Raw genomic sequence first — 27,069 nt, 5'->3', positions numbered from 1 at the left:
AGGCAAAGCCAGAGTTGAATCGTACTATACAGATAGGAACGCAGCATCCGTTGAGGGGTATTCGCTGCGTGCTGCTCGTTTATGCGCCATCTACCCTGGCCTCGAGGAAGGGCTCGAAGATGGCGAGGCTCTGCTTAAAGTCGTTGTGCACGACATTCACGAGGAACCACGAGTCAAACATGTGAGTGAGGAGCTTGGCGCTCGCAGAATCGGGTGCATACATGCGCGCCCAGTTGCGCCCAAGCTCGTACGCCTCGTCCTTCCACGCAAGGAAGGAAATCGACTCGACTATGGTGGGCTGCAGGACCTCGCAGTGTGGAAAGCAGCCCCATGTCACGGCGTTTGGCGAGTCGGACGTGGTGTTCGTGCGCATATCGCCCTGGGCATTCACAGCGTGGTACGTGATCTGGGGGTCCAACTCGATCAGACGCAGCAGTTCGTCGAGCTGCTGCGGCGAGACAAAGAACTCGAGGTAGGCTTTTTGGTACACGTATCCGTCCTTGGGTCCCCAGCCATGGACCGAATCCGTGCTTGGCACACCATCCACGGCCGGCTGCGAGTTGATCGTGAGAAATCCACGGCGGTTCAGCTCAATGAGCATGCGGTCAATCACCCTGGTCTCTTTTGCGACCGGCGCGTCGCTCCAGGGAAGACGCGCGAGGTCGCCGGAACAGAAACGGACGAACAAGTCCTTGACTTGGTCCAGCGTTTGGGGCTCGCCCCAAAGCGCGAGCGCCTCTTCTTTGGACTCGCGCAGCTGTGTGCCAAATGCGCTGACATCGCCGTAGGCAGGACTGCGCGCGTCGCCCCAGCGCCCATTGGGAAACTCGTCCCAGGCCTCGGTGCGGTTCACGTAGCTCTTGCTACGGTTCGCCCAGAAAATCGGGCGGATGTTTTCTTCGCGGCGTTTGGGGGTGAGGCATGGCTTCCACGGGAGAGGGGAGAGCTGGTTGATGGAGGGGCGCAGCGCAAGGTACTCGAGCAGCATCTGCGAGCCGCGCTCCAAATTCATCGTGTAGATGTGCAGGCCATGCACGTCCAAATCTGTCGTATTGAGGATCTTGCGGCACATCTCGCCGACAAGCTTTGTGCCGACAAGGCGCACCTGCTCGTCGTCGTCCTTGACTGGATCGAGGGCGTCGTGGAAGAACTGCGGGACTTTGGCGCGGAAGCGCGCGACGGCGCGCGTAAAGCCGCCGTAGTTCTGTATCGGCATCACGCCAGGCACAATTGGCACATGGATTCCTTCCGCGTGCAAGCGACGGACCCATGTAATAAAGAGGTCGACGTCGTAAAACATCTGCGTAAAGATAAAGTCGGCACCTGCGGCAATTTTGCGCTTCATGTACTCCAGCTCTACCTCAATGCCGCTTTCTTCCTCGGGATGGCCTTCGGGAAAGCCAGCGACGGCGATGGTAAAGTAGTCGCCATAGTGGTTGCGGATGTACTCGACAAGTTCGTACGCGTGGGAGAAGCCCGCTGCGCGCGGCTCCCACTCGCCTCCACTCGCTGGTGGATCGCCACGGAGCGCAAGAATGTTGCGGCACCCGTACTCTTTCGCCTCGCGCAATGCTACTTCGATTTTGTTGCGCGGCATGTTGGTGCAGGTGAGGTGCATGCACGTCTCGAGGCCAAAGTAGGCCTGGACGGTGCGCACGAGCTGAGACGTCAAGTCAGAGGTGCGGCCGCCGGCATTCCAAGTGATGTCGACAAACTCGGGGCCGAGCTTGGCCATACGCTCGATCCGGTCGTACAAGTTGCTCAGCCCTTGCGGGGTGCGCGGCGGGAAATACTCGAAGCTCCACCTGCTGTTAGAGCGTGGGAAACGCACCATACACGGCCATCCTTCTTGGCACGCTCAAGCTTGGTCGTGACTGGATAAGCGCGTCGCGGGACCTACTCTTCGATTCGGACTCGGCCATGGTGAACGCTGCGGCTGGAAGAGGGGAAGGGCTGCTACGTGCACGTGTATCTCGGCCGAACCCCGCACGACCGCGCGGCGGCGCGCCGTGGCGGTATGCTTCCTCTGGCGTTGCTGCAGACGCTCCTGTCGCGCCGGTTTCTTGCGCGCGAGGAAGCAGAGCGATGTTATGCGGCGCTTGAGGATGCGATGGAAGAGCGAGGTCCTGGGCTGGATGATGCGATAACGCTACTGAATGAAAGGCTGGCTGGCGTGAGCCTTGAAATTCGCGCGTGCCACGACCAGATTTCGCGCGCGCAGTTCCTTGTACTGGTAAACACCAAGGCAGATACCCTAGCGGAGCTCGCAACGCCGTACACGCCGACTGAGCTTGTGTATATAAAAGCCATACTGGAAGCCATATGGACTGCGCCGCAGCGGCACTATGCGCTTTCCTCGACGGCGGCGCTGCAGCTTGCGCCGTCGCTGCAGCTGAGCAAGCGCGCCGCGTCCGACTTGCTGCAGGATCTCGAGCGGAGGAACTGGATCGTGAACCGGGGGGGCTACTATACCATGTCTTTGCGCGCGCTCACGGAGCTCGACGCGTACATTCGCAACGAATTTGAGGAACACGTGTTAGAGTGCATTGCATGCTATGCACTTGTGACTAGAGGACAGCAGTGCGCAACAGAGGGATGCTGTGGCGCACTGCATACGGCGTGTAAGAGCTGGCTTGGCGGTGGCGGCGAGCGTGCGTGCCCGCTGTGCAAGCAGCCATGGCGCGGCGTAGGCGTCGGCATAGAAGAGGCTGCTCGATAGGCACCGTCGTAGATCTGCACCATCACAGCTATCAAGTGTCGATACTACAGCTTTGTTTCCGAGCGGACTACACGGTCGATCCAGGTAGCCACAAGTTTCAAGTTGTACTTATTGAGGCCCGCCATGCTGATACGCGAGGTGGCGACCAAGTAAATGTGGCCTTCCTTGACGAGGCGCGCACACTGCTGTTTGTCCAAGCCGAGGAAAGAGAACATGCCCGTCTGCTCCAAGATATGCTTCCAGGAGCCCGGGGTCTTGAGCTCGTCGACGAGCAAGCTGTACAGTGCTTTGCGCATCTCTTCAATGCGGCCCGCCATGGTCTTCACGTTCTGCTGCCACTCTGCAAAGAACTCGGGGTTGTTGATCAGTTTGGCGACAATGCGCGCGCCAAACGCGGGCATAGAGCTAAGCTCGCTGCGCTGGATCGAGTTCAGCTGGCTGTGCACAGGCGCGACTTCGCTCGAGCTCTTCACAGGGACGTGCAACGCGCCGATACGCTCGCCGTACAGTCCAGCGTTCTTGGCAAAGCTCTGGCACACGAGCATCGGAATATCGTGATCAGCAAAGTAGCGCACGGCGTATGCGTCGCGGTCAAAGTCGCCCGAGGCAAAGCCCTGGTAGGCGCTGTCGAAAAAGGCAAAGTGCTGCTTTTTTTGGAACACAGCCGCGATCTGCTGCCACTGCTCCTGGGTGGGATCCACACCAGAGGGGTTGTGTGCACAGGCATGCAGCAGGACAACGCTGCGGTCCGGCATCCCCAGCAGCGCCTTGATCATGCCCTCAAAGTCCAGCGCGTAATGCTTCGGGTCGTAGTATGTGTACGTCTCCGTTTCGAGGCCCCCGCCGCGGAAGATGGCAAAGTGGTTCGGCCACGTCGGATCGGTGACGTAGATTACCTTGCGCTCGGTGGGGAAGGGGTAGAACCGTTGCACAAACTCGGCGCCCAGATGGTTTGCACCGGAACCGCTGATCGTCTGATTCGTCGCCAGACGTCCCTCGTTGATGATTTTTGCATCCTTGCCAAAAAGCAGGCGTGCACTAGCTTGCAAGAACGGCGCGTACCCAGCGATTGGCAAGTACTCGTGGTTCATCGATGGGTCCGACACAATCTCTTGCTCGGCCTTGCGCACCACCGGAAGGATCCATGGATTGCCTTCCTCGTCGCGGTACGCGCCGACACCCAAGTTGGCTTTCTCCGTATTGGGCAAAGGGTCATTCGCGAATTCTGCAGCAAGCGCCAAAATAGGGTCCGGCGGAGCGGCCACGCAGCTGGACCACGGGTCAAAAGCGGTCATGGTTGGGTAAGGTACGACGCCCCGGGACGCCACGCGCTCGTCACGTGGATTGACCGTGCACACACTGCGTGTCTTGAGCAAGGCTGGGGCTATACAGAAGTCTGTCTATGGAACGACGCGTCGCTGGTGTGCGAGCATATATATTCAAGTAGGTATGATGCGCTCAAGTAACGGGGAGCGGGTGGTAGTTTAGTGTACAAGACCTTTCGATCCAACGGTCCGCTCGCGCTCGAGCTTTTGCTTGTTTGCGGTGAACGCTGCATGGCGCACCTGTTCCTGGTTGGCGCACTTGTGTGCCTCAGGGAGCCTGTGTTTCCCGCAAAAGTTCAGGCTACAGTGTGGACATTGGCCGACGATCTGAATTGCCGCATCGCGGCATTGTTGATCGGTGCCCGCAGCGTTCTGGCAACGCTTTTTTGCGCCTCCGCGGAGGCGCAGGACAAGGTGCAGCGTGGACTCTTTTTGGATATTGTAGTCGCTCAATGTGCGGCCGTCTTCCAGCTGCTTTCCCGCAAAGATGAGGCGCTGCTGTTCGGGGGGTATGCCCTCCTTATCTTGGATTTTGGCTTTTACTGTCGGTTAGTCTGTCGCACCTTGGGAGCAGCGCCAGCACCGGCGCCAGCGCAGGACGGGCACTGCGACCCACTCTGCTACGTACCATTCTCAATCGTATCACTGCTCTCCACTTCGAGCGTGATGGTTTTTCCCGTGAGTGTCTTGACGAAAACTTGCATGCTAGATACAGGGTGTGAACTAGTTTCTTTGTGTGCTGGCGCCAAACGCACTTGGATACTAAGCGATAGCGCAAGCGGCAAGCTTCTCGTGGAGGCATCAGGCCACGCAATACAGTGATCACGCTGACTAATCATTTACAAGCAGTTGCGCATCGGGCATTCCCCCCCATGCATCGGGCTCGATGCCCTCCACGTGCTGCTGGACGCGCTGCCACGCTTGCAGGCCCTGGGGTGAGCTGCGCTGCGACGTACCTGTCTGCAAAAGTCGCGGTGCATTTTTGCGTATGCGAGCAGAAACTGTTTAAATTCGGCGACCTTTTGCAACTGGAACTCGTCCAGCGATGCCTGAATCTCACGCGAAGCCTCGCATACGTCCTGCTCGAGCAACTGAATTCCTTCGCCGAGCTGCGGTGAGTGGTGTTTGGGTACGTACATAGCATACATCGTCGCGTAGATGCATTATTGTAATCTGGCGTGTCCGTTCAGGGTCTCTATCAATGACACTGTGCAGCCTTTTGGCCAGGGAGCCAAGCATACTGGTCGTGACGGGCCGCGGCGCGCCGGACGGCTGGGACGGCTGGCGCGGCTGGGACGGCGCATGCTCCTCGTCCGCCACAGTGTGCGATTCCTCGCTCTCCTGCACATGCTCTCTCGTATCTGCCCATGGCGAGCTACCCTCTTCGGCTGCACTGCCATAGATCGAACGCTGCGGCACTGTGTTTCCGAGGTCTCTTCCCTGTTCCAGTGCGAGGTTGAGCCGCGCATACTCCTTTTCCTCCCATTCCAGCGCGTCGAGCTCGACGCGCTTTGCCGCGTAAATCTCGCGCGACACCTCGAGCTGCTGCTGCTTCAAATGGCGCCATGTGAGCATGCGCTGTACAGCCCCTGCGTACTGGGTATGTACGTTGATCAGCTCCGACACGTCGCTTGCCCATTTCTGCAGCATATCGAGGCCTGCAAGGCACACTGCATCGCATGCCTGCCCAGAACACTCGAGTAACGGCGCCAGCGCCGGCGGCTCACGCAATCCTTGTGCATTGAGCAGCGCAGCAATGTCGCCGTAGTCGGTGCATATATCCTGCCAGCGCTTCCGCAGCCGTCGATCGGCTGGTTCGAGATGGGACGCAAGCACCTGTGCGAACCGCCGCGTGAAGCCTTCCGCATCCGCAAAGTGTGTGTCTGGCTCGCGCAATTTTCGCGGCACGGTCGGTGTAGGCAGCGCTTTGTAGGAGGGCGACGCGTCGACCTCGGCAGGGTTCGACGGCGGCCCAGCGAGGTTATTTTTCGGCAGGTTACTGAGTGGTGGCGAGGTTGCGATATCGTGCTGTGGTGAGCTATGTGTGCGACGTACCCAGCTGTGGTTCGGCCGCAGGAAGCGCTGGAGTACCGTGTCGTCGTAGACGGCCTGCAGCGCGAAGAGCCGGTTTAGGAACGCCTGCAGCATACGCTGCCGCTGTGCAATAATCACTGGGTCGTCTTTTGCCTTGGACTGTTTTAGTGCATAGTCGCTGAGCGTATGCTTCGGCGGCAGCGGCGGGATCAGCACGGTTGGGTGCAGCTGGACGAGTGCGGTGCGCAGCGCCTCAAACTCCGAGTATCGCCGGCGCGCCTCGCCAAATGGGGAGTGAATTGCATACAGAATAAAGTTGCCTTTTTCGGGCGACGTGGTGGTATCGCGAATTTCTATGGACGGCATCGCGAAACCAGGCGGTGGGGCTGGCGAGGCGCGGCGTGTGGAGCGTCGCGAATGCACGTGGCAAAATGGGGGCTACGGCGCTATGCCTTCTGGGAGAGGTCGACGGCAGCCTTGACGGCGGCGAGCAGCGCGGAGAGCTGGACGCGCTCTGAAGCGCTGGTACTCATCCGGTACTCGATCTGTGCCATGTGATCGAGCAGGTATGCGCGCGCATGCGCCGGCAATTCCAAAGAAATCACGAGCTCGTACATCCCCTGCAGCAGATCGGCGAGCGCAGTGCCCTTGTTCAGCTTGAGCGTTTGTACCGCTGCATGTGAGTTTGAGAGCATACATACTTTGGTAAGCCGTAGTGAATTCCTGCTGCAGCATGGCCTGGAACGCAGTTTCGATGTCCTTCGGGTTGGGGTTGCCCGTGCAATTGTACACGGCGTCCTCATCGACGACGCCGCCGGACGCATGGCACGCCTGAAGGATGTTGAGTGTGCGCCGCATATCTCCATGGCTGAGCTGGAGGATCGCTTCGCGTCCGTCCGGCTCGACATTGCAGCTGCGGTGAGCTTTGGCATGGGACGTACTGTTCTGCGTCGATCACCATATCCAAACGCCGTGCGATCTGCTCAGACGCGAGCGGCGCAAAGCGGAACCGTGTGCAGCGGCTCTGGATCGCAGGGATGACTTTGTTTACATAGTTGCAGATAATGCAAAAGCGCACGTTGCGCGTATACTGCTCCATGACGCGCCGCAGCGCCGCCTGCGCCGCTTGTGTCATGGCGTCGGCCTCGTCCAACACGATCAGCTTGAACATGTCCTGCTGCGTGCTGAAGACGTTGCGCGTACTCGCGAACGCCTTGATCTGGCCACGGACTACATCGATGCCGCGGTCGTCGGACGCGTTGAGTTCCAGCACATGACTCCGAAAATTTTTGCCGTACAAGCGCATCGCCAGCGCTACAATCGTCGACGTCTTGCCCGTGCCGGGCGGCCCGTAAAACAAAAGGTGCGGCAGCTGGTCGGCGTCGACAAACTTTTCCACTGCGGTCAGCGCGCGTGCGACGTACATGTCGATATTATATGCTGGTGCGCCATGATCTCCTCGAGGCGCAACGGACGGTACTTTTCGACCCTGGCATCAGTGCATTTAATGCGTACCATGGCAGCAGATCCGCACCCGGCGCCTCCGCCGTCTCACGCCCTTTCCCTTTCTCCATCGTGAGCAGAGGCAAGTCGATCGGGCCCGATCGACACGTGAAGACTCCAACACTGCTTCCGTGTCGCTACGATGGAGCCTGGCGCGGCGGAAAGCGCGCTGCTGTGCGCGGTCCAGGAGGAACAAGGTACGTGCGCGGCGCGGTTAATCCAGATGCCCATAAACGCACTGCGACGCTGCATGCGCTAGTGCGCGGCTGGGAAAATACGCGCAATGTGCAGGATATCGATGTAGCGATCATGACTCTGCGCGCGCCTTTGGAGGCAGAGGAGCACGAGCGTGCGGCTGCGCGGGAAGCACTGGCGTTTTTGCTTGCTCGCGATCTTACCACGCGCAATGTACTTACGATGGTGCGCACCGTGCTGCCGCTTCTTTTGGAGCAGGATACTGCGCTGGCAATGCGCGTGATAGAAACGGCGCTCGCCGCGCGCGCAGCGACGCGAATCCCAGAGAGCGAAGGGGCACATGCGGCACTTGTCCAGGCGCTGCACGCAGGGCTTGGAGCCCCGCGTGCGGATGTGCGCTCGCGCGTAGTTTCCATGCTGCCGCAGGTGCACGCACTGTGGCCGCAGATGCCGCTTGGCGCGCTGCAGGATGCGCTCGAGAGCTGTGGTACCGATAGTGATGCCTCCGTGCGTGCCGCAGCCGAAAAGACGCTTGGCGCACTTGCGCCCACACTGCGCCCAGCGCTCCCTCCCATACCGATGGACGATATCAAGCCCGTGCCAATAGCGGCACGCCACGAGCTCGACCAGCGCTTTTCGTCGCTGCGCGCCGCATTCCAAGAGAAAGAGACAGAGAACAATTGGCAGGCGCGCGAGCGGGCGCTTGTAGATGTGCGCGGCATGCTCAAGCATGGCGTGGAGCACGGCTACGCCCCGCTTTTCCTGCAGCATGTACGCGACGCACAGTCTGGCATCCTCAAAGCGGCGGCATCACTGCGCACGACGCTATGCATACACGCGATCCAGCTCATCCGTCAGCTTGCGCTCGCGTACTGCGTGCCACTCGAAGCGTGCATGGACGCATTCTTTGCCGCGCTCTTGCGCATGGCTGGCTTCACCAAACGGATTGTAGCGTCGGCGAGCCAAGCGGGCGTGGCGACGATCCTTGCATACACCCATGTGCGCCCCTTCCACTGGCACCAGCTGCAGAGCGCTTTGGCGGACAAGAGCGCTGCGGCGCGGCTGCATGTCGTCAAGCACCTCGAGCTGCTTCTCGACATGCGCCGGCGCGCTGCGATCGAAGCCCATGGCGGCGTGCTGGTGCTTGGCCAATGTGTGCAGCGCAGTCTGTGCGATGCGACGGTCGAGGTACGGACAAATGCACGCGGCCTTTTTGCACGATTTCGCACTGTATTTCCCGAGCATGCGGGTGATGTTTTGGATGCACTGCCGCCCGCCACGCGGAAACAAGTTTTGGCTGCAGAGAAACATACTGAGCCGCAACGTGTGCGCAGCGGCGCCTCCAGCACGGTGCTCGCCGCGAAGCGCGCCGCTATCCAGGCGCAAAGTCCTGCTCGCCGCTCGCCAGCCCCGCCCGAGACGCCTTCTGCTGCTGGGCGTGCGCCGCGCGCGTCTTTATGGCATCCCTCGCTGTCCGAGCACGCGCCGGATACGTCTGGATTGCTGGGCGCGTCGCCATGGCGCGAAGAGCGCCCCGCCACTGCATTGTGCGAAGACGCAGAGGGCGTTTCTAGGGCCATGCCGCTCGACGAAGAGGCGAGGCGCGCGGCACAAGATGCGTCAGCGTCTGCCTCGCTCCTTGCAGGCATGCTTGCGATGCGTGTAGACGAGAGTGCAGACGAGCACGGTGCTGGGCGAGCGCACATGCGCGACGATGACATGCGCGACGATGCGGCGCCGCGTGCCCCGGAAGGTATGCCACCGCATACATGGCGCGGCGAAAGCGAAGGAAGTGCACACGCATCCGTCTCGTCCTCGCTCGCGTCCGCGTTCCTCACACCGACAGCGCCGGCGTCGGTAAAAGATGCACCGCAAGATCCCAACGTGGCGGTGCAAGCGAGCACGCATTCTCCTGGGCATGTGGACGTGAGTGCGCCGTGCCTTGTAGCGCCTCCTACTCCCACTCGGATGCCCAAAGCAGACACCGCAGCGACACGCTACTTTTTATCGCGCGTCGAGCGCCAGCAGTCAGGCCCGACGCCGCTCGGCGCATGCCTTGCGCACCTCACAAGCCACACTGCCGACGCACATACCCTTGCTGACCTTGCGCAGCGGTGCACCGAAGCACAAGACGATGCATGGGGCACTACCTCTATCTGTGCCGTGCTGGACAGCCTCGCCACGCACCTGGACACTGCCGCATGGTTTGAGGCATACACGGTCCTGTACCACCTCGGTGTTTACCAGCACGTGCGCCTGGACGGCTATCATACTACCTACTTAGCCCTGGCCCTGCGCGGTGACCCTGATCCTGCGCGGTATACCCTTGCTCTCGGCGCGAGTCGCGCCATGCTCGATGCATGGGCCGCACACACCGAGCCGCTCGCAGCGTGCGATGCTTTGCTAGCAGCGTGCGAGCATGTCCCGCCGGGCTCACGGCATGCCCACGCACAGGCACTCTCGATGCACACGCTTGCGCGGCTGTATGCGGGCATGGACGTGCCAACGCTCCGCGCCTCCTTTTCGCGCACGCAATCAGCGGTGCAAGCCGCGCTGCGCGATCCCGACGCTGCGGTGCGGCGCGCGGCAACTGACGTGCTTGTGGAGGCGTCGAAGCGCGTGCGCCTCGAGGAGCTACAGGATGCATTCTCGCTGCTTACTACGGCCCAGTGGAATTTAGTTCAGGTACGTTGCGTCGCGCTCACCGCAGCAGTACCGCGCGCGGCATGTGGAGGACTGTAGGCCATAGTGGAGAAGTCACATGTTACTTACGTGAGCAAACTAGGCACGCCGCGCCACTCGGTTCGGAGGGCCTCGGCGCTGCGACTTGGCAAGCTCATGGAACGGCCGAGCCCGGATCGAGAGCTACATTCCACCGCGTCCTCTACGTACCCCGACGACCAGCCCTCTTTTTCGCTTCGTGCGTCACACGCAGACAAGAAACGCGCCGCGCCGCGCGAAAGCCCAAAGAAAAGCAAGCGACACGCCATGGCCTCGCCCAAAGACACGCCACGCCTGCCCAAAGGTAGCCGGAGCGACGAGCGCCGAGAAGTGCGACGCAGTGATGCGCGACGCAGTGAAGAGGAGAGCTTATGGGTCGACGACGACCAAATGCTCGACGACGAAGCGCTCGACGAAGAAACGCTTGGCGCCGATCTCGGCCTCGACCTGCGCAGCCTCAGCGGCCTCTTTTCCGGCCTCTCGCGCCGCTTTCACTCCCATGTGACGGCGCTGAAAAACAGCGCGCACAACCGCACCGCGCGGCTTGTCGCGCTCCAGGAGCTTTGCGAGATGCTCAGTGTGAGCACTGAAGATACGCTCCTCGGCAGCTTTCCCACGGACGCCATTGTCCGCGAACTTCTTTTTTCCCTGGGCGCCAAGGAGTCCGAGCATGCTCAAGTGGCCGACCAGGACGCAGCACTCGCTGCCGTGCTTGCCGCCACGGGCGAAGAGGACGGCGAGCTGGAAGTGTATGCGTGCCGCTGCCTCTCGTACCTCCTCGAGGCTTTGCCCCAGTCTGGCCACGTCATGGTGCGCCACAAGGCCGTCCCCATCCTCGTCGAAAAGCTGCAGGAAATCACGTTTATAGATCTTGCCGAGCAGGTCCTGGAGACGCTGGAGCGGCTCTCGCGCACACATGCGCCCGCGATTGTGCGCGAAGGAGGCATGCGCGCCATGCTGCAGTATCTCGACTTTTTCAGCATGTATGTGCAGCGCACCGCCATGGCTACCGTCGCAAATTGCTGCGAGGATCTGGCCCCGAGCATGGCTCCGCGTGTCGAGGAAATCGCGCCCATGATCCAGGCGGTGCTCGGATACGCAGACGCAAAACTCGTCGAAGCCGCAGCGCGCGCAGTGTGCCATATCGCCGCATCGCTTTCCGGGGAATTAGCGCTGGAAAGGTTCCTCCTGCAGATGATCTCTCCGCTGTGCGTTCTTTTGCGCCGCAACATTGCCCGGGACGACGGCCCCACGCTCGGGAGCGCGGTGTACACTGCGCTCCTGCACCTCCTTGCCAATGCTGCACAACACAGCGCGGGAATTGCCGAGGCGCTGTACGAAAACGGCGTGCTCGACACCCTCTATTCTTTGCTGAGCGGCGCGCCACTCGATACGACCGCCGATGCAACGACAGTCATGCACAATCTGGCGCGCCGCTCCGCGGGCGAAGTGCAAGAGAGCCTCAAACTCGCCGCAAATCTCTTGTCACCGCTTCCCCGCGAAGGCATCTTTGACAAGAAGGCGTACACGGAAAAAGCATACCACACACTCGCGCGTCGCGCCGAGTGCGAGGGATGCAGCGTGGCAGCACTGGAGCCTGAAGCTTACCGCCAAGGTGCGTCGCAGCAGCGCCAGCAGCAAGCGGCTGCCAAACGCGCAGCCTTCCAAGCCACCTGGCCGGATTTCTACGAGTCGTACACACGTCTGATGCTCCCGACGTTTATCGAAGTGTACGCCGCGAGCGCCTTGCCGAATGTGCGCGCAGGCATTCTATCTGCCTTGCTCCGCGCCCTGTGGTACGCCTCTGGGCACGCGCTCGAAACGAGTTTGAGCGCCGTGCCTCTGGCTAGTTTTCTCAGCGGCGTGCTTGCTTCACGCGAGCAGCCATTGCTGGCGCAGTGTGCCTTGCAGGCCGTCGAGCTCCTCGTGCATAAGCTGCCGCGTATATACTGCGCATTGCTGGCGCGCGAAGGCGCCTTGTACGAAATTGAGCAGCTTGCCGAGCACGCCACAGCGCCCCAAGTGCTCTGGCGTGCGAAGCTGGTCCATGCGCGACTCGCGGCGTTGGGCGCAGACGCGGGTGTCGAAGAGGCCAACACGCAGCTGCACAAGCTTATCGCGCTTGCCGACACTCTGCGCAATGTCGATGCGCCTGCTGGCCCCGCGGCGCTGGACGCGTTTGCCTCTGTCTTGCGCAGCTCCGCGCCCGTCTCCAGTTTTGAGCTGCTCCGCTCGGGCCTTGTCGATGCCGTGTACGAATTTGGGACGCGAAAGACAGGCCCCATGCCCTTGCACGAGCGGCGTGCGTTGCTTGCCGCGGCATTGCATACAGATGGCGACGCACATGCAGGCTACTGTCTTGTGCAGCGCTTGCAAGAGAGCCTGAGCCGGCTCGAGGATGTGCACGTCGCCACAGGACGGTTTGATGCGCCTGCGAACCTCTCGCAGCAAGTGCGTATTCGTTTGGAGGCCGATGCGGCCACTGCGGTGCATTTGCCGCGCCATTTCCAGTCGCTGGTCATCAGCATGCACGCCGTTGCGACCCTGCAGACGCTCTACGACTTTCTGCGACCAAAGTTGGAGGTCGCCATGGCTGGCGGACACACCGTGTCTGGCCTCTCGGACGTATTGGCCGCACTGGCGGGAGGAGATTTGGACGAGCTGGGTGCGATTCAGGAAGACGACCAGGACGGGCACGTCGAGGATGTGGACAGCGGCACAGAAAGTGCAGGCACAGAGCCAAGCGACGGCGCAGAGACGGAAAAAGAAACGCGCTCGTATGCGTCCGCCGCGCGCTCCTCCAAAAATGCATGGCACATTGCATTTTCCATGGCTGGCCATGCGCTGCCGCTCGATGCAACCGTGTATGCGTGCATTGATCAGCACGCCAAAGAACAATTGTCCTGGTCGCAGGTGTTTACCATCCATTTTAGCAAATGCGATGGGCCGTTGCCCGCAGCGCCACCGCAAACGCCAAAGCGCGAGGCATGGCAATCTGGGTCTGCGGTGGCACTTCCTCCGTGCATTGCGCCGAATGCGCCGTATGCACGCACACTGCAACTCCTCGGCGTCTTGCACGACCTCTCGGACGAAGCCATGGTCGGCGACGGCCAGCTTGTTCTGAACCCTGCTGCATTCCACAACAACAAACTCACCGCCAAACTCGCACAGCAGCTTCAGGAGCCGCTCGTGGTGGCCAGTGGCTGCGTCGCGGACTGGGCGCATGCGCTTCCACGCACGTTTCCATTCTTGTTTTCGTTTGATACGCGCCTTGCATACTTCCAGTCCACGTTTGGGTACGCACGACGCTTGCACTACCTGCACAAGGCCGACGGAAATATGTCGGACGAGGTTTTGAATGCACTTGCCCAGCTTCCGCGCCAAAAGGTACGTGTGTCGCGCACTTCGCTGCTGTCTTCGGCGATCAAAGCGCTGGAGCTGTATGGAAAAGGACCTTTTATGCTCGAAGTCGAGTACTTTGACGAGGTTGGCTCTGGCCTCGGTCCCACGCTCGAGTTTTACACGCTCGTCTCGCGTGCTTTTTGCAAAACAGACCTCGGCCTATGGCGCAGTGAGTCTGCGGACGAGGATGTAGACGCACGACAGGGTCTCTTTCCCGCGCCAAAGTCCAGCGAAAAGGTTTTAAGCCTTTTTACCTCGCTGGGCCAGTTTGTCGCCAAGTCTTTGCTGGATGGCCGCATCGTTGACCTTCCGCTGAACCCTGTGTTTGTGCGCGCGGTCTTGGCGCGGCCTGTGCCGCACACACTGAAAACGCTCGCTCAAGTCGACGCTGCGCTTGCACAGTCGCTGCAAAAATTGCGCGAGCTGCCGCCTGCAGAGCTCGATGCATTGTCGTTGGATTATGCCGTGCCGGGCGGCGAGGCATTGGAGGGCGCAGCTCTCGTCACGGCAGAAAACGTCGGCGCGTACATTGCACAAGTGATCGATAACGTGCTGGACATTGGCGCACAGGTAGACGCATTCCGCGCTGGGTTTCACGAAATCTTGTCGCTCGATACGCTGCAGGTGTTTACGACGGAGGAAGTCATCGGACTGGTCGGCCAGCTTGCGGAAGACTGGTCAGAGACGGCACTTCGCCGTGCGATTGTGCCGGATCATGGGTTCGGGCGCGATAGTACTCAGTACCACGACCTGATCGCCATTCTGTCGTCTTTCTCGATGCAAGAGCGCCGCGCATTTCTGCAATGGCTCACTGGCTCGCCGAGACTCCCTATGGGGGGATTCGATGGCCTGCATCCTGCACTGACAGTTGTGCGCAGGGATCATGAGACACCACTTGGGCCGGATGATTACCTGCCGAGTGTGATGACATGTGTAAACTACCTCAAGCTCCCATGCTACACTTCGCGCGAGACAATGCGCCGGCGTTTGTGCACAGCAATGACAGAGGGACTGACGAGTTTCCATCTTTCATAGGCAGTAGGAATCTTCGACATGGCCATCCTAGCTGGCAGCCACATGCGCGGCGTATAAACGAGTAGGCGCTTCTAGCCATTCCATCATACAAGCCGATGTCGCGAGCTTTACACAAGGCAGCGCCTCACTTTTACGCAATCTACAAACGCACTCTATGCATTGCTTCCTACGACGCAGGCACCACAAGCACCTGTCGACCCACCGCAACAAATAGCACATCATAGCCGCCGACACGGAAGGGTGCCCAATCCACATCGCCAACGGTGCATGCCTGGCGCACGGACCGAGCGCTTGTGCTGTCCGCATGCAGATCTACGGAACGCGAGCCGCGAAATGGCGCCTGATCGTGCACGTCAATCGCACGTGGGCTTGTAGGGAAGGAAGCGTCGAATATCTGCACGGCGGCAGGGATATGGAGTGCAAAGAGGCGCGCATTGGTCGGGCAGAACCTGATTCCACCGCCGCTCGGCATCGGGCCACTTTGGAAGGCGCCATGTGCACTTGGCCTGGTCGGATTCGTTGTATGGCTCGCCAAGTTCCACACACACCACCGCGTCCCCAGCAGCGCTCCAACCACGTCTGGATCATGCGGCTGCCACGCCGCGCCACCCATCGCACAGATCCCTTGCGTCACATTTGCAGCAAGTGCAGATGGATCAGAGAATGTCACTGCGGTCTGCACATCGTCACACTCTGGGGAAATCGAGGCAAGCCAATCGATTAAGCGGCCCACGCCGCTGGCATCGACGGCAAGCAACAGTTTCGGTACCTTGGCATGGAAAGACACGGACAAGATCGATGCACCGAGACGCATTGTATGGCATTCTGGCACACCGTGCTCCGGCTCGAGATCCCAAATCTGCAAACTGCCGTCGTCTGTGGTGAGATTTGTAGCGTACGCACCACCCGCTGCAGCGACGTATTGCTCGTATCCCGGCGTCGCACACCAGTCAAGATCATGAATGGGCGTTTGCGACTGTGCAAGCACACTCATCTCTGTGCCATGCACAGCATCGTGCCGCAAGAGGCGCAGTTGTTTGTCAGCTGTCGCAACGAGCAATCTGGCGTGAGAAGGTGCGTACGTACTCGACTCTGCACACGCCCTCGCCCTCTGCGTTTGGATACTGGGCGCCGGGACTCCATGCCAGCGCATACACGGCAGCGCCCAAGAAGAACGACGCTACAGGCGCCAGCTGAAGATGCGCGTCGTTTGTGTGGATTGCGTAGGCATACACGCTTTGGTCGGTCGCTGCGGTCAGATTGCCGCTGCACGCACCAATTGCTACCAAGTTTTTCGCAAGCGGCGCAGTACAGCACTGCACGATGTGCACCGCGCCCGGAAGGGCCAGTACAGGCTGCCACGGACCATTGCGCGCAGGCAACGGTACCGACATGAGGAAAGCGTTTGTGTGGAGAAGCGGCTGTTTTTCTATGCACGTGTTCTACCGAAATCCTGCTCGCCGTCCGCGTTTAGGTGGGCCCATGCCTGGCACTGCAATCCCATCGCGGTTGGTCGACCCTCGTGCACGAGCATCCTGTAGCTTGCATCGCTTCCTTTCTGCCTCTTGTTCCTCATGCGCTGCATGTTCACGATCGCGCTCGAACTGCGCCTCAAGCTCGACCTGGCGCGAAAGCATCGAATCGCGGCCGCGACGGCTTGCGAAGCTCATTGTATTTTGATCACGCACCGAGTAGAACGCACCCCCAAGCTCTGCGAGCCAGTATGGGTCTACTGCAGTGACAGTGCCCATGTACTCTTTGCTGGTGAGCGTCAGCTCGTGGTAGACAACATAGTCTGGCGTATAGCCCAGCCCATAGAGCGCACTTGTTGGGTGCAAATTCATCGGCACGCCCGTGCGGATGTTTACATACTCGCCCACACCCTTGACCCGTGCGGCCTGCTGGAAATAGCCGGAAGCAATGCACTTGCGCACGACATCCCATTCGGTGCCTGCAGAGCGCAACAAGAGCTTTTGGCTGTTCATAATGTCCACCAATTGCGCACGAACCTCGCGCGCTTTACGGAGGAGCTTTGCGTGCAGAAAGTGCTGTACGCACCAGCTGTCACGGCAGCCATTATTTCGCCATTGCGTGTAGACGTGCAAGAGACTCAGGTGGTCGCTTTCTGCAACATAAAACTTTTCGCGCGCGGCGTCGCTCTCTTCTTGGCGCTCCTTGGGGCGGTAAAAGACATTGGGCACGCTGAGCATGCTCACAATCGTCGCCATTTCTTCAGAGCATCCGTACTCGACACTCATGATGAGAATTTTTGCAAGGCTTGGTTCCATGGGAAACTCGCTCATGCGCTTTCCAAGCTGTGTAAGGTTGCCCAAGTTGTCCAGGGCGCCGAGGACCCAGAGTTGGTACATGCTGTTAAGGATATTGTCCTGCGGGGGAGGATCGATAAAGTCGAATTCAAGCAGGTCACGCACACCGAGCGACTTGAGGAGCAGTACCGTGTTGGCCAAGTTGGTGCGCTGTATCTCGGGGATCGTGCTTTGGAACATTTCATTTATGAAAGCCGATTCTGTGTACAGGCGATACGCCGTGCCATTTCCCGTCCGCCCTGCTCGCCCAGAACGCTGCATTGCATTCGCCTGGCTGATTGGCGTAATTTGGAGCGAGTCCATACCGACACGGGGGTTGTACAGTTTCAACTTACTGTATCCACAGTCCACGACGTACATAATGCCGTCCACGGTGAGAGAGGTCTCCGCAATGTTGGTCGCGACGATGCATTTGCGCTCGCCATCGTCCGCCGGCTCAAAGATGCGTGCCTGCAGATCGGCTGGCATTTGTGAATAAATAGGCAGCATAAGCAGCGGCGGTGCGTCGTCAATTTGTTTCAGACGGTCCATCGCGACCTCGCACGTCACTTGAATATCTTCTTGGCCCGTCATAAAAGCAAGAATATCGCCCGTTCCTTGTCCTAGGTGAATGGCAAGAATTTGCTTAACGGTAGCGTCCACATAGTCCTCGGATGGCGATTTGCTAAACAGGACGTCGACGGGGAACGTACGCCCTGGGATGGTGTAAATTGGCGCATTCCCATAAAAGCGCGAAAAGCCTTCTGCATTCATGGTTGCAGACGTGACAATCAGTTTCAAGTCGCGCCGGCGCGCAAGCACCTTTTTGAGAAGACCCATAAGCACATCGGTGTTCAAAGACCGCTCGTGCGCCTCGTCCAGAATAATGGCCGAGTAGCTATCCAAATCACGCTCCGTGAGCGATTCGCGTAGCATAATGCCGTCCGTCATGTACTTTATCTTGGTATCCTTGCTTGTCACATCCTCGAAACGAATCGAATAGCCGACCACGCCGCCCAACTCTGTCTCCATTTCTTCGCTCACGCGCTTTGCGACACTCATTGCGGCCACACGGCGTGGCTGTGTGCATCCGATTAGGCCATATTTAGTATACCCATCCTCGTGCATAAACTGAGAAAGCTGCGTTGTTTTTCCACTCCCTGTCTCGCCAATCACGACCACGACCTGGTTTTCACGGATGACGCTCATCAGCTCATCGCGGCTTGCAAACGCCGGCAGGTATTGGCGCTGCTCACGGAGCGACTTGGTCTGGCTAAAGTGCGATGCTGCTTGTTTCTTTTTCAAGTGCACTGCAAATTTCGAGTCTCCTTTGCCTTGCTCCTTCGCGGGGTCAATCTTGGACGCGTCTGCGCCTTCCTCATCGTCTTCCTTCACACCCATAATGTTGCCAAGCTGCGTGCCTTTTAACGAGGCAACACGACTTGCGGCTTTGGCCCGCTCGGCCCGTTCGCGATGCTCCTTAACAAGATGGCTGCCTTTCATTGCAAACACGGCAAGGTCCGACGTTGGATCTTTTACCGGGCTCACTGGCATAGTTTGTTTAGTATACACAATTTTTCCGTCCAGAAACGGAGGCGTGAGCTTATGTACCATGAGTTGAACACGATCCGCATCGTCTTCATCTGGATTCTCGTCCAAGATCCGGCGTTCGCCGACACCACTCACGTCCATTCGGTTCCTTTCCCACGCATCTGTGTCTTTTCTATACTCTGCCTGGCGCGCCGTTATCCGTTCGTGCCGTACAGATATATTATTCGCCACTTTTCCAGGCATGTCTTCAAATTGTGCAAATGGATTGTGCTCCATATCGCCCATCAGACCACCGTCATCTTCACGCAGGTACCAGTCACGGTCCGTTTCCTCTTCGTCCCATTGCCGGTCTTGCGCGGGTGTATCAAACTCGTCATTGCGCACACGATCACGTCGCACAGTCTCATCCCCATACCCTATGAAGGGAGTAGAGACCTGGTGCGCACCATTTCGCCCCGGCGTGGCACTCGCTCGATGCATCCGTCGTAGTCAAGGGACGGCCTTCACGTGCTTCAAATTTCTGGGTGGAGGCTGACCACAGCGACGCGTCATGCAAGTGGCGTGTCGGTTGCATTTAACGCGTTACCATCATGCTCACTGTCGTGGACGCTGAGCAGAACACATTTCCTATCGATACGGATGCAACTATTGAAGTAGAAAATTTCAAGGTATTTCTTGAGGCCGATACCAACATTCCTGCAGAGCAACAGGTCCTGCAATTCCAAGGCACAAAGCTGGAAGATGGAAAACGCACGCTTGCTTCCTACGGTGTCTCTGACCAGGATTTATTGATGTTGGCAGATGCGAGGAAGGTTGTTCCAGGTGCTGGCACTCAGTGGGAGGAAAATGGCAGGATGGCAGAGGTCGCGCGCAGCCAAATCTTGCAGTCTGTGCCGTTGCAGGATCAGTTGCGGAGTAGCAATCCAGCGCTGCTCGATGCAGCCTTGCATTCCCAAGAGCGGTTTTTGCAAGCTATCGGTCATCAGCGGGGCCATTTGCAACAAATGCGTGCTCGTAGCGATTTGGCGCTTGCGGATCCGTTCGACGTGGAAGCGCAACGGCGTATTGAGGAGGCAATACGCGAAGAACAAGTGTATGCAAATATGGAACATGCGATGGAATATAACCCTGAAGTTTTTGGCAATGTTATCATGTTGTACGTGGACTTAAAAGTGAACGGACACCCCGTCAAGGCATTTGTGGACAGCGGCGCACAAACCACGATCATGAGCCCAGAATGTGCAGAGCGCTGCGGAATCATGCGGCTTGTGGATACGCGGTTCGCCGGGGTTGCCATGGGCGTTGGTACTGCGAACATTCTTGGGCGTGTACACAGCGCACCTATTCAGCTCGCTCATGATGTGTTTGTGTCTGGCTCGTTTACTATATTGGAGGTATGTATTGACGGCTTTGTTTAAATGACTAACGCACAGGGGAAAAATGTGGAAATGCTTCTAGGACTAGATATGCTAAAAAGATACCAAGCCTGTATTGACTTGGAAAAGAACGCGTTGATTATACAAGGCCGACACCTTCCATTCCTTTCAGAACACGAACTTCCTAAAGATGTGTTTGCCAACCACAAACAAGAGCAATTTAAAGCGAAAGACAACAGAAGTGCCACTGGCGATACAACCCACAAAAACGAAGCTGCGGCACTGCGTCCTACTGCTCCAGAAACCCAGTCCCATGATAACAAGTGGCCGAAAAAATCAATTGAAACATTATTGAACATGGGAATTGACAAACAATTTGCAATTAATTTGTTAAGTGCTGCTAATGGAAACATTGAAATTGCAGCTAATTTATATTTTCAAAACAATTAAATTTTTAAAAAATAAATTTAATGTTATAATAATTATTTAAAAATTTAAAAGATTTTAAATACTACTAATAATCAAAAAATTTATAATTCAAATTCAAAAATGTTTGTTTTTTAAATAAAATTTATATAGTTTAATCAAAATATAAGTTAAATTTTGTTTTTAAAAATCTTTGTAAATGTATATTGTTTATTGCATATATAAGTCTTATTAATATTTGTTATTATTTTTATTTAATAATTGATTATAATATAATATAATATTTAATTTTCAATAGCTATGTTTTAATTTTATTTGTTATAATACAAAAGAAACTATAATAAATTTATTTAGGTGTACAGATTAAGGAACGTTTTGCTCCTGAGCTGATTGATTTTTGAATTTCAATCAAAATTGTTGAGCCACGCGGTGGCGGTGGATTTTTTGGGTCCCATATTAAGTCGACAGGGTATCCTCCTAGGGACATTAGATTCACTCGGATTTTTGCTTGCAAAGTGTCAAAGCTAAGTCGAACCTCAGGTACTCCAACATATGCTTTCTGCGGACCCATGAGCTGCTTTTCGGTGTTTGTATAATGTTGCTTTGAAGCTGGAATACCTTGCTGTTCATATGTTGCTTTTTTCCGTAAGAGATTGTCAACCACAGTCCATGCCCAGTAACGGTGTGATGCGCGCTCAATCTGCTTGACCCACGCTTCCATACGCTCAAACCTGGAAAACTGAATAGCCATATTGTGCTTCTTCATCATCGGTTTGTCAAAGAACAAAGACGACTTTATCTGCCAATGGCACAGCATATCAGAGTACCGTCGCAACGGACTTGTAGTGCGGACATAACCGCCATTGTACAGTGCATCACTTTCTGCACTACTTTTATTCACAGGCCCAATCCCAAGTGCATAGTGGTTTCCTGACCTCACTGAAAAGTATCCGGGCGACATGAATATATCATTTTGTTGAAGCTCAGCGATGGAAATCGCACCGGTGACGGGGTCTTTAAGTTTGTCGATAAGAGCCACCTGTGCTGCTTCTGGGGCATCTTGGAGTCGAAATGGCAAAGCAATCTCTCTGCTAGCACCGAAACCAGCAGCCACGCGACCTGCCAAAAGCATCATTTCACTAACCATGGTTTCCGAAGTGATGCCCCCAGGCCGCTTATCCCAAGTCCCTTGCGGAATGAGCTGTTCTGTTTTGGCCAACGTTAAATCAACATTAGGAAACCCTCTGAAATATACGGGCGATTCCAAAGTTGCGGTAGGCAATGGGAGCGGTGAAATTGTCTCCGTACTGGACGGGTTTCCTGCATTCACAGCCCCTCCAATTCGCGTTCTCCGTTTAGACAAGATGGATGCCACACTCGCAATCTTGTGCAAATCTTTTTGTATTGCTTCTTTGTATAAAGCCTTGTGTGCGTCTTTCGGGGGGTGTCCATGAAGGAACAAGTCGTTTATCTCTCCATAGTTAAGCGTGAGCACATTATTCACAAACGACGGTCTGATCAAATAGTCAAGCACTTTGCCAGAATCTTCCGCAACACGCGCACTAAAAGTCATCACATGCTGTTTTTTAAATGATCTCTCGTCTTGCTGCGTTAGACTCATTCCTTGGTACACAGCAAAGTTGGGCAGCAACGAAAAATGGCCCTCAGGGAAGTAAATGCTAGTGTATTTTTGCTCTGCTTCGTAAGCCAATGGATGCTCGGGCGGAATCCACGCAGTCGGATCGGCTACATGCACATGAAGCCAATATTCTCCATCTGTGCGTGCCGGCTCAATAGAAATACCGTCGTCGAGTTCAAATGCATTTGCCGAGTCGATCACATACACGGGCAAGTCCCCAAAATCATGTCTCTTTTCTTCTTGCCATTCTTGCAGTGTAAGCACCGTACGGGCTTTGGCATGCCGCTTCTTTGTAACAAGCACATTTTCCTTCATATTTTTCAAATATGTATCCAAAGCATTCGGATTTTCCCAAGGTGTCAAGGCGCCCAAACGTCCGAGGAAATTAAACACAATCGCATGTTGAAGATCAGCTCCGGCTGTATTGACACTAGTGACGGTATCTGGAAGAGCACGACGCTGCTCTTGAGCCTTGCTGAACTTTTGATCAACATCCAAGTGCGCCATATCTGGATGCAGGATTGGCTCAAGGTGTGTATGCGCACCCACTCGTTTGATGATAGACATGGCAATGCTACCCGTTGGGTCATCTTGCAGCTCTCGACGATTACCTACACTGATCTTGAGAAATTCAATAATTTCCTGGTCTGTGGACAGCCATTGAAAGGTACTTTTTCCATCTTGGGCCGGCACTGTAACTTTTTCAATTTCCCCGTCTTGGCGTCCGCCAGTGTGGTTGTTCTCGTACCACTGAATCACGTATCTTGCACGCTCGCAGAATCCGTCGAGCACTTTGGCCGCTTCCGCGTGTTCTTGGATCTCAACACCACGTTCCGCAAATCCATCTGTGGCCATACTCGCACGAGACCAGGATACAACTCGCGATATCACCTTTTGCTCACGAAGGGAACGGTTCATAAACATTTGACTGTTCCGATGCGTCGTGGAATCCACAAGAAATTGCGTGGGATGGTTCATCAAGAGCGAGTGCATAGCGAAGATCGTCTCTCCCCCCAACCGTTCCTTCCTCTTTTCCTTAGGTTCTGCCAGATGCTCCAGGTAGTGAATTACAAGTTGCGTAGCCTCCAGCGTAGTAAAACTTCCGCGGTGCAACATCTCGAGCGCGCGGTTCAGGAACCCATGCTCAGCGTCGGAACACTTTCCCAAATCGTGATTTGGTTCACTGTTCGCTTGCTCCTGTAGCAGGAGCGTCCGGAATGCAGGATACAGCCGTTGTATCTCCCTGTCCGTCTCTCTTTGTAATTGGCGAATTTTGCGGCAGATCGAAGCACGCTTTTGAAAGCGTGCCACGTCCAGAGGCTCTTGCTCAATAAAATTGTTTTCTGCACTGGCACTTTGTAGCAAAGTTTCGCTCATGGAAGTTGCATCCATAGGCGCCTCTAAATTGTCCAGTAAATCTTCTGGTGAAGCAGCTACGCGCGCAACAGATGCAGCGATATAATCGCGCTTCAGAGGCGCCGCGGCATGCGCCGCTTTTGGAGGTACAAAAGCCGGAAATTGGAGCATCACGTCAGTGGATCGTACATGTTCTAGGACCCCCGAAATAAGCACAACACAGAGCGAGGCGCCTGATCCTGTGCCTCTCTTTCCCTCTTCTTCCGGTATCGGGAGTACGACGCCTGAAAAAGTACGGCCTGTTCTGCGTACTTCCACAAAGTCGCCAGGCTTTATTTCTTGGTGCTTTGCAAGCGAGGCACCAACATGAATGGTATAATCTAGCTTGGGTACAATCTCCTCTTCCTTTTCCTTTGGTTCTTTCCATTTAGCCCGCTCGTCCAGCACGGGTCGGCCCTGTGGACGCGTCGTCTTCATCCTTGGCTCCGACGATCGCTTTGCATCACTCTCAGGCGAACGTGCCTCGCTCCGCGTATAATGGCGCATGGAGTGCGCAGAGCTATACAGCATGCGCACACGAACAGCATAGGCGCTGCGTGCAATTGCTAGCATGCGCGGACTTTTTTGCTGGAAGCGCATGCAAAAAAAGTCGGTGCGGCGCGCTACTTTCGCTTCTCCACATTTTCACACGTGACAGTACGGTTGAACGTTGGATGGTGCTATGAACTACGGTCAGGTTGAGTGAACAGAGCAAAGCGCGTAAATTACTCCTCCGCATCAGGGAAGCGCTTGATGCTAGCAGAATCAGGAACACCGGGCAAGGGGAACTTGGTCGCGAACTCCTGCACCTCAACAGAGAGCTGCTTAAGCTGCTGACGGCCTTCGCCGTCCCCAGTGGTGGCCTTTGCAACAAAGTCCTTAAGAAGCTTAGAGCCAGCCTCCTTTTGAAGCACACCTGCGATTTCCACGACGCGATGGAGGAATTCAGCGACCTTCTCCATGTCCTTCTCGTTCATCGAGCGCGAAGTAAGGGCATTGGCGCCAATACGCACACCGCCGGGCACAACAGCCGAAGTGTCGCCCGCAACCGCGTTCTTGTTCAGCGTAATATGCACCAGGTCGCAAAGCTTCTCGATCTTGGAACCTGTAAGACCAATCGGACGGAGATCCCAGAGGACGAGATGGTTGTCACTGCCATCCGTCTGCAGCTTGTAGCCGTAGCTGAAAAGCTTTGCGGCAAGCGCTTGCGCATTCGCACGCACCTGCTTGGCATAGTTCTTGAAGGCAGGGTCAGATGCCTGCTTCAACGCCACGCAAACAGCAGAGATGGTGTTATTGTGCGGGCCACCCTGGCAAGCAGGGAACACAGCGGCGTTCACACGGGCCTCGATATCAGCCTCACGGTCCTTGCGGAAGAAGATAAGGCCGGCGCGCGGGCCACGGAGCGTTTTGTGTGTCGTAGTAGTGACAATGTCACAGTATTCAAATGGCGAGTTCATCTCCTTCGCGGCAACAAGACCAGAAATGTGCGCCATATCGCAGAGCAAATAGGAGCCATTCGCCTTGGCAACTTCGTAGAAGAACTTGTAGTCCCAGTCGCGGGGGTAGGCAGAACCACCGCAAACGACAAGACGGGGCTTAAAGAGGTTCGCATTGGCCTTCAAGCGCTCGTGGTCGATGAGACCGGTGGATCGGTCCACCTGGTAGGGGAAAGATTGGAAGTAGATCGCGGATGCGGTGATCTTCTTCTTCGCGGTGTAGTAGCCGTGCGTAAGATGGCCACCGTCAGGGAGAGCAAGGCCCATGACACGGTCCTGCGGCTGGAGGAGCGCGGTGAACGCGGCAAAGTTGGCCGTCGAACCCGAGTACGACTGCACATTTACGCCCCATACGTTCGGGTCGAGGTCGAACGTCTCGAGCGCACGCTTCTGCGTGAGTACCTCAAGCTGGTCGATAAACTCGTTACCACCGTAGTAGCGCGCACCGGGAAGACCCTCAGAGTACTTGTTTGTAAGGATCGAGCCATTTGCTTCCATGGTAGCGAGCGAGGTCAGGTTCTCGGATGCAATTAGCTCGAGACCGCGAAACTGGCGGTAGGTCTCGCGCTCGATAATCTCTTGCACCTCGGGGTCCGCCTCAGCGAGAGGTTGGTACAAGACCTTGTTCTGCGGTCAGCAGCGTCTGAGAACACGTACAAAATCGTTCGGAATCGGAATAGAGCTCATAGTGCGGGCAGTTACAGAAAGTGACCGGGTAATGTATTGCTTCTTCAGAGCGCTAGAGAAAGCAGTGTTAATGATCCGAGGCACGCGAGCAAGCTGGAAAGCACAAGACATACTGATGGGCAAAGAAAAGCGCGGGTGGCCAACAAAGCGAGCAATGTGGGTTGGTGCAGATTGTCAGCGCCGTGACTCTCGGCCGATATAATCGCATGTAGTATCTTTGCTGCACGACCTCCACCCGAGCGCGCAATCCACGCCACGAAACTTTCCATATGGGGCGCGCGGAGGCAGGCACGCCGTACGTAACTTTATGCATGGTGGTATTGACTATACAGGAAAGCAATTAGCAATGCGATGAAAGCGCGCGGGCTTACCCGCCTCCGCTGGTATTGCCAGGTGTGCCAGAAGGCGTGCAGGGATGCAAATGGGTACAAGCTCCATGTTGAGTCCGAATCGCACGCCCGGCAGCTCGCAGCCGTCACCGGTGAAGGCGGTCAGCGCGCTGGCAAGGTGGTGCATGACTTTAGCTCGCAGTTTCAGCGCGAGTTTGTAATTTTATTGAGCAGGAGGTTTGGCACACGTCGCGTGCTTGCGAACCAAGTATACCAAGAATATATCCAGGACCGGCACCATGTGCATATGAATGCGACTCGATGGGTGTCTTTGTCTGAGTTTGTAAAATACTTGGGGCGTGCAGGGATCGCACGCGTCGAGGAGAGCGAACTCGGGTGGTTCGTCACTTGGATCGACAACTCGGCGTCTGCGCGCGCACGCCAAGACGCTCTACAAAAGATGAACCGCACTAAGGCGGACGATGAGCAGCGCACGCGGAAGCTGCTCAGTGAACAAATCCAGCGTGCCAAGGAGCAGGGCAGCGGCATGCAGACGGAGCGCCGCGAGGAAGGCATGGTTCGGTCCGAAGCGCCCGTGAAGCTTGCCGTCTCGCTCAGCACAGAGGGTGCGCCAAAGCAGACGGACACACCTACTGCAGCTGTACACGCACCGAATGCACCCAAGCCCGGTGTGTTTTCTATGCGCATGAACCCATTAAAAGCTGCTAACACTACCTCAAAATCAAACCCACTGGCCGACAAGCCTTCGAAAGAGAAGCGACGGCCGCCCCCTACTCACATCGGCGCTGCCGAGCGCATCATCATAGAGGAACAGCAGCGCGCCGAGACGCTAAAACGCAAAGACGCGCAGCAGCGCCCGCTCGGTCCGTCGATGAACACGGGCGTGAAACGAAGTCGGTTTTAATG

The 27,069-nt window shown here is 56.7% G+C and overlaps 11 protein-coding genes across 11 annotated transcripts; 4 read left to right on the top strand and 7 right to left on the bottom strand.

Annotated features, from left to right (window-relative positions):
* Nucleotides 1-79: 79 nt before the first annotated feature.
* MET13 (methylenetetrahydrofolate reductase [NAD(P)H]) lies at nucleotides 80-1,922 on the bottom strand (the record flags this gene model as incomplete). Its single annotated transcript, XM_056207128.1, has 2 exons — nucleotides 80-1,767; nucleotides 1,901-1,922. The coding sequence occupies 2 exons, from the start codon at nucleotides 1,920-1,922 to the stop codon at nucleotides 80-82; spliced, it is 1,710 nt and encodes a 569-aa protein (XP_056063103.1).
* A 95-nt stretch (nucleotides 1,923-2,017) lies between these two features.
* MVES1_002296 (uncharacterized protein) lies at nucleotides 2,018-2,625 on the top strand (the record flags this gene model as incomplete). The annotated part of the gene is made up of 2 exons (XM_056207127.1): nucleotides 2,018-2,535; nucleotides 2,592-2,625. 2 exons carry the CDS (start codon nucleotides 2,018-2,020, stop codon nucleotides 2,623-2,625), a joined length of 552 nt encoding a protein of 183 aa, XP_056063102.1.
* Nucleotides 2,626-2,763: 138 nt separating this feature from the next.
* Nucleotides 2,764-4,014, bottom strand: aat2 (aspartate transaminase; the record flags this gene model as incomplete). The annotated part of the gene is made up of 1 exon (XM_056207126.1): nucleotides 2,764-4,014. One exon carries the CDS (start codon nucleotides 4,012-4,014, stop codon nucleotides 2,764-2,766), a length of 1,251 nt encoding a protein of 416 aa, XP_056063101.1.
* Nucleotides 4,015-6,524: 2,510 nt separating this feature from the next.
* On the bottom strand, nucleotides 6,525-7,652 carry RFC3 (Subunit of heteropentameric Replication factor C (RF-C); the record flags this gene model as incomplete). The annotated part of the gene is made up of 5 exons (XM_056207125.1): nucleotides 6,525-6,751; nucleotides 6,780-6,991; nucleotides 7,020-7,476; nucleotides 7,503-7,567; nucleotides 7,594-7,652. The coding sequence occupies 5 exons, from the start codon at nucleotides 7,650-7,652 to the stop codon at nucleotides 6,525-6,527; spliced, it is 1,020 nt and encodes a 339-aa protein (XP_056063100.1).
* A 71-nt stretch (nucleotides 7,653-7,723) lies between these two features.
* UFD4 (HECT-type E3 ubiquitin transferase) lies at nucleotides 7,724-14,934 on the top strand (the record flags this gene model as incomplete). Its single annotated transcript, XM_056207124.1, has 4 exons — nucleotides 7,724-7,778; nucleotides 7,841-10,461; nucleotides 10,487-10,514; nucleotides 10,562-14,934. The coding sequence occupies 4 exons, from the start codon at nucleotides 7,724-7,726 to the stop codon at nucleotides 14,932-14,934; spliced, it is 7,077 nt and encodes a 2,358-aa protein (XP_056063099.1).
* Nucleotides 14,935-15,100: 166 nt separating this feature from the next.
* MVES1_002292 (uncharacterized protein) lies at nucleotides 15,101-16,328 on the bottom strand (the record flags this gene model as incomplete). The annotated part of the gene is made up of 3 exons (XM_056207123.1): nucleotides 15,101-15,995; nucleotides 16,021-16,183; nucleotides 16,211-16,328. The coding sequence occupies 3 exons, from the start codon at nucleotides 16,326-16,328 to the stop codon at nucleotides 15,101-15,103; spliced, it is 1,176 nt and encodes a 391-aa protein (XP_056063098.1).
* A 48-nt stretch (nucleotides 16,329-16,376) lies between these two features.
* DHX38 (RNA helicase) lies at nucleotides 16,377-19,271 on the bottom strand (the record flags this gene model as incomplete). The annotated part of the gene is made up of 1 exon (XM_056207122.1): nucleotides 16,377-19,271. The coding sequence occupies one exon, from the start codon at nucleotides 19,269-19,271 to the stop codon at nucleotides 16,377-16,379; it is 2,895 nt and encodes a 964-aa protein (XP_056063097.1).
* Nucleotides 19,272-19,381: 110 nt separating this feature from the next.
* Nucleotides 19,382-20,209, top strand: DDI1 (DNA damage-inducible protein 1; the record flags this gene model as incomplete). The annotated part of the gene is made up of 1 exon (XM_056207121.1): nucleotides 19,382-20,209. The coding sequence occupies one exon, from the start codon at nucleotides 19,382-19,384 to the stop codon at nucleotides 20,207-20,209; it is 828 nt and encodes a 275-aa protein (XP_056063096.1).
* Nucleotides 20,210-20,939: 730 nt separating this feature from the next.
* Nucleotides 20,940-24,134, bottom strand: MSU1 (exoribonuclease II; the record flags this gene model as incomplete). The annotated part of the gene is made up of 1 exon (XM_056207120.1): nucleotides 20,940-24,134. One exon carries the CDS (start codon nucleotides 24,132-24,134, stop codon nucleotides 20,940-20,942), a length of 3,195 nt encoding a protein of 1,064 aa, XP_056063095.1.
* Nucleotides 24,135-24,352: 218 nt separating this feature from the next.
* SHM1 (glycine hydroxymethyltransferase) lies at nucleotides 24,353-25,813 on the bottom strand (the record flags this gene model as incomplete). Its single annotated transcript, XM_056207119.1, has 2 exons — nucleotides 24,353-25,753; nucleotides 25,784-25,813. 2 exons carry the CDS (start codon nucleotides 25,811-25,813, stop codon nucleotides 24,353-24,355), a joined length of 1,431 nt encoding a protein of 476 aa, XP_056063094.1.
* A 351-nt stretch (nucleotides 25,814-26,164) lies between these two features.
* On the top strand, nucleotides 26,165-27,067 carry MVES1_002287 (uncharacterized protein; the record flags this gene model as incomplete). The annotated part of the gene is made up of 1 exon (XM_056207118.1): nucleotides 26,165-27,067. One exon carries the CDS (start codon nucleotides 26,165-26,167, stop codon nucleotides 27,065-27,067), a length of 903 nt encoding a protein of 300 aa, XP_056063093.1.
* Nucleotides 27,068-27,069: the final 2 nt, after the last annotated feature.

The sequence above is a fragment of the Malassezia vespertilionis genome, chromosome 4, assembly GCF_029542925.1.
Source record: "Malassezia vespertilionis chromosome 4, complete sequence".
Lineage (NCBI taxonomy): Eukaryota > Fungi > Basidiomycota > Malasseziomycetes > Malasseziales > Malasseziaceae > Malassezia > Malassezia vespertilionis.
Note: the sequence above shows the minus strand (reverse complement) of the source record. Positions and strands in the feature narration are given on the sequence as shown.